Source organism: Mandrillus leucophaeus, unplaced genomic scaffold, assembly GCF_000951045.1.
Source record: "Mandrillus leucophaeus isolate KB7577 unplaced genomic scaffold, Mleu.le_1.0 Scaffold157, whole genome shotgun sequence".
Lineage (NCBI taxonomy): Eukaryota > Metazoa > Chordata > Mammalia > Primates > Cercopithecidae > Mandrillus > Mandrillus leucophaeus.
The window spans coordinates 4,947,924-4,961,016 of NW_012101554.1; the positions used below are offsets into that span (position 1 = coordinate 4,947,924).

Genomic DNA, 13,093 nt, shown 5'->3' on the forward strand with positions numbered 1-13,093 from the left:
GAGGTTGCAGTGAGCCGAGATCGTACCACTGCACTCCAGCCTGGGCGACAGAGCAAGACCCCGTCTCAAAAAAAAAACAAAAAACAAACCTAGAAAGGATTAACCATTTTAGGTGACATTAAGAAAATTCATGATTCATGGAAGGAGTTCAAAATATCAACATTTGAGGAGTTCAAGACTTTGGTGGAAGAAGTAACTGTAGATATGGTGGAAATACAGAAGTAGAGAATAAAAAGTGGAGCCTGAAGATGTGAGTGAATTGCTGCAATCTAATGATAAAATTTGAACAGATGAGGCGTTGTTCCTTATGGAAAAGCAAATACAACAGTTTCCTGAGATGGAATGTACTCCTGGTAATGATGCTGTGAACACTGTTGAAATGACAACAAAACATTTAGAATATTACCTACATAAACTTAGTTGATAAGGCAGCAAAAGGGTTTGAGAGGACTGACTCCAATTTTGAAAGAAGCTCTACGGTGGGTAAAATGCTATCAAACAGCATTACATGCTACAGAGGAAGATTTCATGAGAGGCCAAGTCAATCAATATGACAAACTTTATTGTCATTGCCTCATCCAGCCCAACCTTCAGCAACCACCACCCTCATCAGTCAGCAGCCATCAACATGGAGGGTAAACCTTCCACAACAAAAAGATTACACTCTCTTTGGTAATACAGTATTTTTAAATTAATTACACACACACACACACACACACACATTTTTTTTTAGACATAATGCTACTGCATACTTAAGAGATATAATTTTCCCTTAAAATAAACCAGGACGTCTGAAAGAAATGGCTTGGGCAGGGATGTCCAAAGTGAACCTGAAACACCTCAGCATATCACACAGCAAGGAATCTATCAAAGACTACAAGGGTCATTTCAAAAGGACTCAGAAATCTTGAAGAGGTTTCCACAGGAAAAGGCGAGAAAGTCAGCTTTGAGATAAGAATTATAATGGATTGAACCCATCAAATATATTCAAATCCATAATTTCAAAATGAAAGGAAAGGGGGGAAAAAACTCTAATTTGTCACCTTCTGAGGATGACAGACAATCAATTCATTATCTTGAGAACTGGGTAAATAAAACGAAAGAATCAAGCACTTATCCTGCTTTCCTAAATGAACTATACTATTTGGTAACTAAATAGTATGCAAGTCAGGGCATCATCTTATAAAATTTTACCAGCTAAAAATTGAAAACAAAATGACAGAATTTACTGTCACCATATTGCGACCCCTAGTGAATGACTGGATATAGGCACAGAATGCACGAATCGAAAAAGAATGAAACCCAGACATCGTGACATCATGTGCTTCCTAGCGTATGGAAGAACATAACGGGAACAATACAGTCTTGCCAAAAGGACAGAACCTGAATCTGACCGCACTTCAGGTTCCAGCTGCCAATCTGCAGGAAATTCAGAGGACAGAGGAGTACGTTCCACTGCAACATGAGGATACAATCAGCAAAATCCAGATGGCTGAAAAGCACAGGTCAAACGTCAGGGCTTTTGCGTAGATACATTGTAGGAAAAAGAAAATGATGAAGAAAGAATCTTCAGATTAAGACTTAAAGTTTTTAAAACTGGCAAGACCAGTCTATAGAGTCTAAAGGTATACACTTGAGTGATTACCACTACAAAGAAAGGCAAGGAAATGAGTATTACAAAAGTCAGGAGAGTGGTTACTTTGAGAGGGAGGAGGGGTGTTGGACTGGGATGGGGCACATGGAGAAGTCCGAGGAGGTTGGGAAAGTTCTACTTTTTGACATGGAAGGTGGTTACATGGTGTTCGCTATGTCATAAATCACTTAACTCCCTGAATTCACTTTTTCACTTAACTATTTGGTGTGTTTTTCTGTTTTATAATACACACTTTTTTTTTTAAAGGATAACGTTATCCTTTTTTTTTTTTTAAAGGATAATGCTAGAGACAGGGAGAGCCAGAGGATGGATCAAACCTGCTTCTTCAAAAGAGGTTCAGACTCTCCGTTTAAGATTCTGGCATCCAAGTCAGGCGCGATGGCTCGTGCCTGTAATCCCAGCACTTTGGGAGGCTGAGGCGGGTGGATCACTTGAGGTCAGGAGTTCAAGACCAGCCTGGCCAACATGGTGAAACTCCGTTTCTACTAAAAACATAAAAATTAGCTGGGCGTGGTGGCGCAGGCCTGTAATCCCAGCTACTCGGGAGGCCGAGGCAGGAGAATCGCTTGAACCTGGAAGGTAGAGGTTGCAGTGAGCTGAGATCATGCCATTGCACTCCAACCTGGGGGACACAGTGAGACTCCATCTTAAAAAAAAAAAAAAAAAAATTCTGGCATCAGGTCTAAATAATATTCCTTTCTCTTAGCAAAATGTGTCCGTGGCCATTAAAATGATCAATTTAGCAAGGCACATTAAACAGAACAATTCCCTTTCACAGCAGCATATTTCCTTAATATGCTTTAGCTGCCAAAATTATGAGATCACAGGAGGAGACATTCCTAGCCAAAAGCCCATGAGGAAAAGCGGGTAAATGTTTAAATGACACAGTTCAGGAATTAATTTGTGTTTATGTAAAATAATTTTAATTAATAAAGCTTTCCAAACAATGTTTCAGTCTACAGCCAACAGAGAGGAAAATAAAAGTAGCATAGTTCTCCAAGCTGTCTACCTGACATGTGCGAGACTGCTTACCAAATTAATTAGAGACCATCTTCCCTTATTTCAGGGGCAGCAGTACTCCCATTTGTGCTTATGCCTAACCTTTTCAACCTATTTTGGGCTAGCATTAAAAACTGACCCAAACCAATAATCACATTTTAAAGTTAAAAATCATAACCAAGAACAAGAAATCATATTAAAAAGTACTCCAAAGCCTTGTTTCACACATAACCTACTTTTGGAAACTAAAGGAGGGAATGTGAAGTGCTTAATTCACCTTTCACGTTTTTTGTTTGTTTGTATATCTTTATGAAAAGGACTTTCTTAACCAGGGTCCACTGGACAGAACACAATTTCTGCCGTTAGCTTGGAAATAAGCAATTGCAAAAATTGTCTTTTACCACCTGTGACATATCCCATTTCATCTGCATAACTTTGGCATCTTACGTCACTGTCTTGTACAGTCTGTGCCAGCAGTTTTTTCTGTTCTTTTGGGGCAAGGGGAAATTCATGTGGTCAAATGGCATTACAGAATTACTGAAAAGTCATTTTACTTTCCCTAAAATCTTCCGACAGAGAAGATGTCAACTGTCAATAAGCACATACACAAATACACTCACAGAAAAGACTGTAATCCCAGCACTTTGGGAGGCCGAGGTAGGCAGATCACTTGAGGTCAGGAGTTCGAGACCGGCCTGGCCAACATGGTGAAACCTCATCTCTATTAAAAATACAAAAATTAGCCAGGTGTGGCAGCGGATGCCTGTAATCCCAGTTACTCAGGAGTCTGAGGCAGAAGAATCACTTGAACCTGGGAGGCGGAGGTTACAGTGAGCTGAGATCATGACACTGCACTCCAGCCTGGGTGACAGAGTGAGACCCCATCTCAAAAAAAAAAAAAAAAAAAAAAAGACACTGCAGTACAACCTTTTGATTTAAGGGCTTGCTGAAAGGATTATCTGTAATTAAACTTAAATGTAGTAAATTCTTGTAAAATCCAACAGACAGTCAAAACTGCTATAACTTTCTGCTTTTCAAGCCTCTATACATACACACACATTCACACACATGCTTTTGAAAGCAGTAGGTGAGTCCCACTGGCCTGCGTGCATTAAACACCCTGGGAGCTTACCATGACTGTGCAGTCCTCTGAACCGCTGGCAATGACCTGATCGTTATGTGGGCACCAGTCTATGTCCAGCACTGGTCCTGTGTGGCCACATACTGTAGGGTAGGATTTGTCAATTCGACCAGTCTGAAAGAAGAGAGAAACAAAGCTATTACGTAACATCAACACTACAGAGGTTACACATTTTCTTAGGCCCATTTCTCCTGTATTACCTCCACCCAGAACTCTCAATTGTCTAGATATGATGACATCGTATAGTAAATATCAACTTTCACTTCTAGAAAAAGCCACTACCAAGGACACGCCATCAAATTACAAGAATCCAAATCCCTAGAACCAAAAAGATGTAATCAACTGCACTAGCAGACATAGCAAAAGAGAATATGAAAGTCTTTTTACCAAAATACAATTCTAAATAACCAAATTGCAAATTAAAAGGATGTTCCATGGCTTTTAAAAAAATCCCTAAACCTTGGTATTATTCAAAATGTGAAATATAACTTTTAATACAATAAGACAATATCCTCAAATATACAAATTACCAGTTCTGGAAATGAATGGCACTATGAAAATTTAAAGGCTGGGTGCGGTGGCTCACGCCTATAACCCCAGCACTTTGGGAGGCTGAGGCAGGTGGATCAGCAGGTCAGGAGATTGAGACTATCCTGGCAAACATGGTGAAACCCCGACTAAAAATACAAAAATTAGCCGAGCATGGTGGTGAGCGCCTATAGTCCCAGCTACTCAGGAGGCTGAGGCAGGAGAATCGCTTGAACCCGGGAGGCGGAGGTTGCAGTGAGCTGAGATCGCACCACTGCACTCCAGCCTAGTGACACAGTGAGACTCTGTCTAAAAAAAAAAAAAAAAAAAAGAAAAAAGAAAAGAAAATTTTAAAAGGTAAAATTTAAAAAAAAAAAAAAAGCTTTAGCTATCACTTAGGGTCTAAAGAGCCTACTACATTTTAATGTCTCAGTCTCTCTGCTATCTTCAATCAACAGAAATGCCAGCCAGCCAGTCTAGTTAACACCAACTTAGACCTCACCCATCAGCCAGTTCCACATCTGATTAAGACTAAAATGCTTAATGTTGGTCATAAATAGCTGCCACGATTTGTTCATGTCACACATTTCAATCTAGCAAACCAACCAGGGTTATCAGACCAATTTTGTGTCAACTAAGACAACTGCTGTTGTTAACAACGGGTGCATGAAAGTGGTTTCCTTTTTAAAACAGCTTAATGCCAGTCCATGCTGAAGCTGTGTATGCTGTAAGAGCAGGTGCACAGAAAGGAATCACTGCAACGTATGGCTGAATCTATTTTTTGTTGTTTTTGCCCTTATATGGCAAATCATCCCAACACTGGGGCGGGCTTCTTAGCAATTTTTCAAGAACATAAATTTCTACAATTTCTCCAATTTAACTTGACTGTGCAAATCTCCAGAGAAGCAGAACGCTAACATGTAAAGACCACAGGCTCTGGAATCAGACAGGTAAGGGTTCAAATCCATGCTCTACCGATTAAACAGCAGGTGATTTTAGACAAGTCATGTAATCTCTCTAAACTTCAGCTCATTTGTCATCTGTAAAATAGTTAACAATGATACTTAACTCCTGCAATTATTGTAAGGATTAAATGAGAGAACCCTTTTAGATAAATCACAATTCAGTATTACAATTATCTGTAAAATATGTAAAAAATTTAACCACCGTATTCGGAATAAAATATTCAATAAAAGCTGTCACATTATTAGTTCTTCTAGTACAATAATTTACTCCATCATTAAGAATTATCAAATATGTGTTGTGAACCTTTATGGACCAGACATTGTGTTGAGTGCTGGAGATACAGACGTTAACAAGGCAGTCCTGTCCTGGCTACCACATGGAGTAGTGAGAGGAGACATTTAAACAGCCAATTACGGTGCCACATAGGAACACAGAAGGAGGACATTCAAGCAGGTTTGTGGGGTCACCGTCTCTGGAGAGGTTTCCTTCTGGGAAAGGTAAGTTCCAAGTTGAGACCTGAAGATGGCCCTGTTTACAGACCTAAGGCCTAGGTTTCTTCATGTTCCTCCACTTTCCCTTGCAACCCAGTTTGGATCTCCCAAAATGCATCACCAAAAAAGGACTTCAACAAAGGAATCTCCAATGAACACCATATCATATAGAATCTGGGTGTCATAGGAAGGAGCCACACGATTCATTGACAGGCAGCAAAGCATAAACGGTTGAGAACCACACTGCCCAGAGTGTAGTCATGGTTCTGCCATCTTCCAGCTGTGAAGTCCTAGCCAAATTACTCCACTCCTCAACCTCAGTTCCTCATCTATAAAACTAGAATGTTTTAACAGTTTATTCCTTAAGAGCTGATGTGAGGACTAAATGAGACAATCAAAGTAAAGAACTTGGTACTGTCCCAGCACTTGAAGTACTCAATAAACATTACCCAAAATTTAACAAATGCTGGAATCTACTCTACCACATTTCTGACGGTGTCTCTCCTTAAAGAACGACCAGCTACTAAGTCTAAGCCACACGGTTTTGCTTATCTTATTGCATTCTCACAAAAATCATGCAGGTAAGATGCAGATTTCATTTGTACTCCTTGATATTAAATTGCTCAAGCTGATGGTACTGGGATCACAGGTGTTCATCCTATTTTACATAATTAGTTAATAATGTTATATAATTATTAAACTATAGATATAGTAACTGTTTTGAATGTGTGCTCTCTTTCTCCTTCCTTCCTTGTCTCTCTCTCTCTCTTGTTCTTGTCTCATGTTGCCTAGGCTGGAATGCAGTGGCCATTCACAGGCACGATCATAGCTCACTGCAGCCTTGAACTGCTGGCATCAAGTGATCCTCCTGCCTCAGACTCCTACATAGCTGGAACCATAGTTGTGTGTCACCATGTGTGGCTTGAATGTGTGATATTTCATAATTTAAAACATCCTAAGGCTGGAAGCTCAAAATGAAGTTTGACACACATTTAAATAGACATACCAAAAGCAGAGAATTAAAAGAATGGAACAGAGGCAAAAATTAAAGAGATAATGGCTACGAATTTTTCAGGTTCAATTAAATGCATAAGTCTTTAGATTTAAGAGGCACGAATCCTACCTAGGGCAGTATAAGTGAAAACAAATTCTTATCTATTCATATCCTAGTGCAATTTAGAACACCTAGAACAAAGAGAAGATCCCAGAAGCAACAACAGAGAAAGGACAGATGACCCACTGACAAGAGGAATTTGACTGTGAGCAGACTTCTCAGAAGCAATCAGAGAAACAAAGAAATGGAAAATATCTTGGAAATGCTAAGAAAAACAACCACCCTTGTATTCCATACCCAGAAAAACTATCATTCAAGAATGATGACAAGAAAAAAGCAAACAAAAGACATTGTAGACAAAAAGAGACAGAATTTACCATGGGTAAACCCTTGTTCAAAAAATTAAATTCTCAGACTTGTCTCAAAGAATTGCTATATTAATTTCAAAGAATTAAGTTCAAGGACTCATTTCAGGAAAAGAAAGTAAAGTATAAAAACTGACTGGTATAGCAAAACAATGGTGAGCAAATAAATAAATAAAGCAAATACAAACAGGTACTATGTAAAACAGTACTAATAATACCTACTTGGAGTACAGATTTTAAAAAGACAGAAATAAAATATTAGACAACAATACCATTTAAGGTAAAAGGCATATGATCGGACTTTAAAATTGACTAATTTTAGACTTTAAGTAAAGATGTCCAAATGAAGAGTAAATACTGAAAGGAAAGAGAGAATGTATAATTTCTGGTGGAGGTGTACTAGAATAGCTAGAACTTAAAAACCGGCTCAATCCAATAGAAAGAGAAAATAAAAAGAAAAAAAGAACCAAAGAAAGTATGAATGCAACTCATGAAAAGCACAGACAAATTTTTTAAGAAAAAAAAGCATGAAAACTAGAAAGCACAAAGATGGTGGAAACAAAACCAGCTATAAATCATGATTTGTAGTAAATGCAAGATTAAGTTCACTAGATAAAAGACAAGGCCTCTCAGATTAGATTATAAATCCAGCTACAAAACGTATTTTTAAAAAATAATGGCACCAAAAGGCAAATAAAGGAGGGGGACATATTAAAAAGTATACCTGGTAGTTAATACCAGAACAAACAGACTTTAAGGTGAAAGGCGCTATTAGAGATTAATATCACTACCTGACATCTAAAGAAACAATTCACTGGAAAGTTATATTGCCACTATAAAGTGTAATTAATCTAACCACACAATTTCAAAATAATTAAGGCAAATGTTGACAGAACTCGAAGAAGAAAATGACAAAGTCGTAATCTTAAGAGATTTCAACAAAGATTTAAGAAATTAAACAGACAAAATTAATATGAATACAGAAGATTTTATAAAAATTAACAAGTTTGATCTAATGAATATATATAACCTTGTACCTAACATTTAAAAATACACTTTTTTCAAACACACATTAAACATTTATTTTTTTTAAATTATCAATTAGGAGACCATGAAGCAAATCTCAAAAAATACCAAGAAGTCAATGGCAAGTAGAGCATGTTCTGAGTGTAATGCAATACAATTAAAAATTAATAGAAAAATAAACCAAAAATCTCCAGTACCTTTGAAAATATTTTAATTTACTAAATAATTCAGTTTTATAAAAATCATAATGGATAACAAAGTTAAAACTGAGCAATACACAATATATCCAAATGTGCAAGACACAACTAAAACAGATCTTAGTGAAAAATGGACAGTCTTAAATGCATATAGTAGAAAAGACCGAAAATTAATGCATTGAGTTGCTATCTTGAGAAGTTAGAAAATGAACAGAGTACATCCAAAGAATGTAAAATTATTAGAAAATACACCGAGCACAGTGGCTCATGCCTGTAATCACAGCATTCTGGGAGGCCGAGGCGGGCAGATCACGAGGTCAGGAGTTCAGGACCAGCCTGGCCAACATAGTGAAACCCTGTCTCTACTAAAAATACAATAAATTAGCCAGGCGTGGTGGGGGGCACCTGTAATCCCAGCTACTCAGGAGGCTGAGGCAAGAGAATTGCTTGAAACTGGGAGGCAGAGGTTGCAGTGAGCTGAGATCGCGCCACTGCACTCCAGCCCAGGCAACAGTGCAAGACTCTGTCTCAAAAAAAAAAAAAAAAGAAAAAAAAAAAAAAGTAAGAAAAGAAATCAGTGGAAAAAAACTAAATAACACAATCAACTAAACTGGATAGATCAGGAAAAGAGATAAGGCACAAATGAATACCAATAATTTTTAAAGGGACATAACTTACAAATAAAGTAGAAATGTACAGAGTATGAAAATACTAGGAATAACATTTGACTATATATAAATTTGAATACTCTAGATGAAATACACAATCTCACAGAAGTAAAAGTAACATCAAAACATATTTAAGAATAAATAAATGTAAATTAGATCTATAACCATAAAAGATCAGTAGTATCACTCTACCCATCACCAACCCCTAATAAATCAATCAATCACCAAACACCAAAAAACACTAGGCCCAGATGGTTTTACAGGTGAGTGTCACCAAATAGTCAAGGAAGATATCATTTCAAACAAACCTTTCCAGAGAATAGAAAAAAGTAAAGTGCCCCTGAATTCATCATATAAGGAACGTAACACCTTGACACAACGGGCAGTATAAGGGAGAAAAATTGAAGCGTATATGACATAAATATTGATGCAAAGCTCCTCACAAACAACAGCAACAAAAGGAAACCAAATTCAGCAGTGTGAGTTGTTCTTTAAAAATGTTAATGAACAGACAAGTTACAAAGTGCAAGAAGAGGTATGCAACATACATACCCAACAAAATCAACAACCAAACAGAATGATGGGCAAATTACATGAGCAGAGAATTCATAGGGAAGAAAACCTGAAGAGGCAATAGATGTGTGAAAAGACACTTCAATCTCACTGATAATTAGAGAACTACAAATTAAAACAACAAGGTGACATTTTATACTCATCAAAACTGGTAAACATTTAAAAGTCTAAATACATGTGCTGACAAAGATGTCAGGAAAGAGGAACTCATAAACTCCTTACAGAATACCTTGTTACAATTCCTTTCAAGAGCAATTTGGTAACAGAGGTGAGGATGTCCAGCCCAGCAATGCCACTCCTAGGTGGTCCGGGTGAGAGAGATGCTCCCATATTTTGTACAAGAGGAATATTTATTGCCACATTGTTGGAAATAGTTGCAAAATAGAAGCAATTTCACTGTCCTTCAGTATGGGAATAAATATTTACATAAAAGTTTAAGACACATGAAATAAAAGTATATGTTACAGATAAACATACATGTAATAAAAATATGATACATATTTGAAGAAAAGATTACCTCTGGGGAAGGAGAAAATAAATGGGAATGGTATTTTACCTGTATCTGTTTTGCTTTACTTTTTTCAAAAAGGGGAAATATGCAACTAATATGGGAAAATATTAACATCTGTTTAATCTGGTGAGTACATGTGTGCCCTTTATCTTATTTGATACATTTTTTATTTTGAAAAAAGAATTTAAAATATAATAAAGTTAAGAAATACATCAATGCATTGTTACTAACTTTGCATTACAATATTTTTTTTACTCCCAAGGAAAAAAGCTTTTCTACCTGAGTTGTTTTGTTTTACATCAGGGTCTTTGATTCCTAGGCTCTGCTCAGGAAACCACATTTGGCATCCTTGATGGCCAAGTATAGTACTGAGCTCTGAACTTCCAAGAACACCAAATGATTTTTTCCAATCTGAGCTAAGAAGAGCTTTTGTTCAAACATAAAACAATTTTGAGGGGAATCTGGAAGTACTAGTACTAGTTGTTCTTAATTACATACTAAGAAGCTTCTTACTAAATGGCTTCTTTTTTGAAGTTAAAATTAAATAACCCTGGCTAAAAGTTAATAGCTATTCACCAGTATTCTTCAGTCAAGATATTTGACAATAATAATAAGCATTACTGCCATTTCCAGCTCAGCCCCAATAAATCTACAGCCTGAAAGTACTAGGGCTCAACATTTTTCTCTGGAACCTGAATGTCACTGAAAGAGCAACTGCCACCTATTTCCATCCTTTCTATCAAAACAAATAACAATGGCTAACACTTTTTAAGTACTTAAATTACATGCTAGGAACTGTCTCAAGACCTTGATAACTTTGTCCCCTCATGACAACCTTTAAGATGTGGGAACTTTATTACCTTTCTTTTTTTTTTTTTTTTTTTGAGACGGAGTCTCACTCTGTGGCCCAGGCTGGAGTGCAGCAGCGTGATCTCAGCTCACTGCAAGCTCCGCCTCCCGGGTTTCCGCCATTCTCCTGCCTCGGCCTCCCGAGTAGCTGGGACTACAGGCACCCACCCGCCACCTCGCCCGGCTAGTTTTTTTGTATTTTTTAGTTTACTTTCTAAATAAAGAAACTGAGGCACAGAGAAAGTCAAGAAGCAAAGATCTAAAATATCACTGACCAGCCATACTAGATTTGATAGGGAAAAGAAAATTTCCACTATGTCATGGGTTGTAAAAAAAGGCACACAAGTAATGTTTAAAATTATTGGCAACTGGCCATCAGAAACAGAGTTAATAAAAAATGATATTCTACAAGCAGCTGCTTCCTCTGGTTGTGATGTCACCATAAATCCTTAAAACAGAGGAAGTAGTATTCCACTGTAGCACAAGAGAAAAGCAATTGACTAAATATCTGTAAATATGTGAAGAGAGTATGGGGGTAGATGGCATTTTAAAGGTACACTGATTATTTGGCATGCTGGATGTTCACAAACACACAGTCAAGTATCAGCTATCCTGCTTTCAAGGGCTTATACCTCCAAATATCTTCTTACTCATAATCAGATCAAAACAAAAGCACAACAACATATTTCACCAAATCAGTATATGTTATTAAAAATGCAAAGCTGGCCACTTACAAACTGCTGAGGGCTCCAGTTCATGGAGATTAAAGGAAACCATACTAATAATGGACTTATATGGTAAAGACGAGGAAACATCATTCTGAAGACATTTTGCACTAGAACACCATTCTCATTCGTCTGCACGACACTCATTTATCATGTAGTGAATAAACCAAAGAATCCATGTATAATTAGCTAGATTGAGAGGGGCCATTCAGAAAGACATCCACCACATGTCATGGTGACAGCACAGCTTACCTGAACCTCTAAGCAGCAAATTTAAATGAATGCAGAGGCTGAAAGGAAGATGTACAAGAATTAAAGCCAGCTCTTAGATATCTTTTCAAACTAAAAAATGACTTATTTAAGAACCTCCCACCAATCTTCCAAGGCTTAGAGACAGAAAAACTTCACTTTACTAACATATCAGTCCACTATTTCATTAGGCATAAATCACCTCTGTTGCTTAATCTAGAATATTACTACTTTTCTGGCATGGAATTGAAGTAGTTTAGCTGAAAATGTAATAGCCATTTAGACTCTTTGCTTTAAATAAATATTGATTCACTGATTACTTACTAGTCTCAATCACATGCCATAGGATAGCTTTTATTGTATCTCTCTAGCTAAAACTCCAAATGATTGGGATTACTAGCATGTCAACCCAACAAGTGGCAAAAATGGCCAGCCCCAAGTTTCCCAAAGGCTCTGGCCCAGAGCCAGTTCATAAACTCGTGGGACATTGGTGAAATAGGTCAGGACACTGGCCTGCAGACATTATTATCTGAAAGATCCAGTACAGCCTGCCCAGAGCCAAGCAACATGAGCTGAAAGGAAAATTCAGCTTCCAAAGCGTGTATACAGCTGGCACAAGGGAGAGGTGTAATGGCACAATTTCCACGTGGCTGGCCAGAGCTGAGGGTGATGTCTTTCAGCTTGTTCCAGCCAGCAACCTTCACCATGGCAGAAACCGTCCCAGATACAAGCACTATCATTTGCTTTGGGGAAAACACTTAAAAATCTTGAAGTAGCTAAAACACAGCCGACTTCCTGGAGACTGATACTTCAACTAAACCCACAGAGTTAGGCAACATTTCCTCCAATGGGCATTTTGCGGGGACAAGGGGAATGAAAATCAAAATGTAAGCATCAGTAAAAATATAACTTTATCAAATTGCTCTAAAAAGGAAAGTTCATAACTTAAATAACTTAGCAAAAAACATTCCTCTTTAGGCACACTAAATTCAACATAAACCTTAAGAAATATTTCTGGCCGGGCGCGGTGGCTCAAGCCTGTAATCCCAGCACTTTGGGAGGCCGAGACGGGCGGATCACGAGGTCAGGAGATCGAG

General features: G+C 37.6%; 1 protein-coding gene across 3 annotated transcripts in view; it reads right to left on the bottom strand.

Annotated features, from left to right (window-relative positions):
- Positions 1-13,093, bottom strand: part of CORO1C (coronin, actin binding protein, 1C) — an 85,676-nt gene that overhangs the window by 29,454 nt on the left and 43,129 nt on the right. For all 3 annotated transcript variants that reach the window (XM_011975579.1, XM_011975578.1, XM_011975580.1), the window contains one exon: positions 3,786-3,908. In XM_011975579.1, the coding sequence (XP_011830969.1) occupies positions 3,786-3,908 (123 nt within the window). The remainder of the gene's footprint in view (positions 1-3,785; positions 3,909-13,093) is intronic.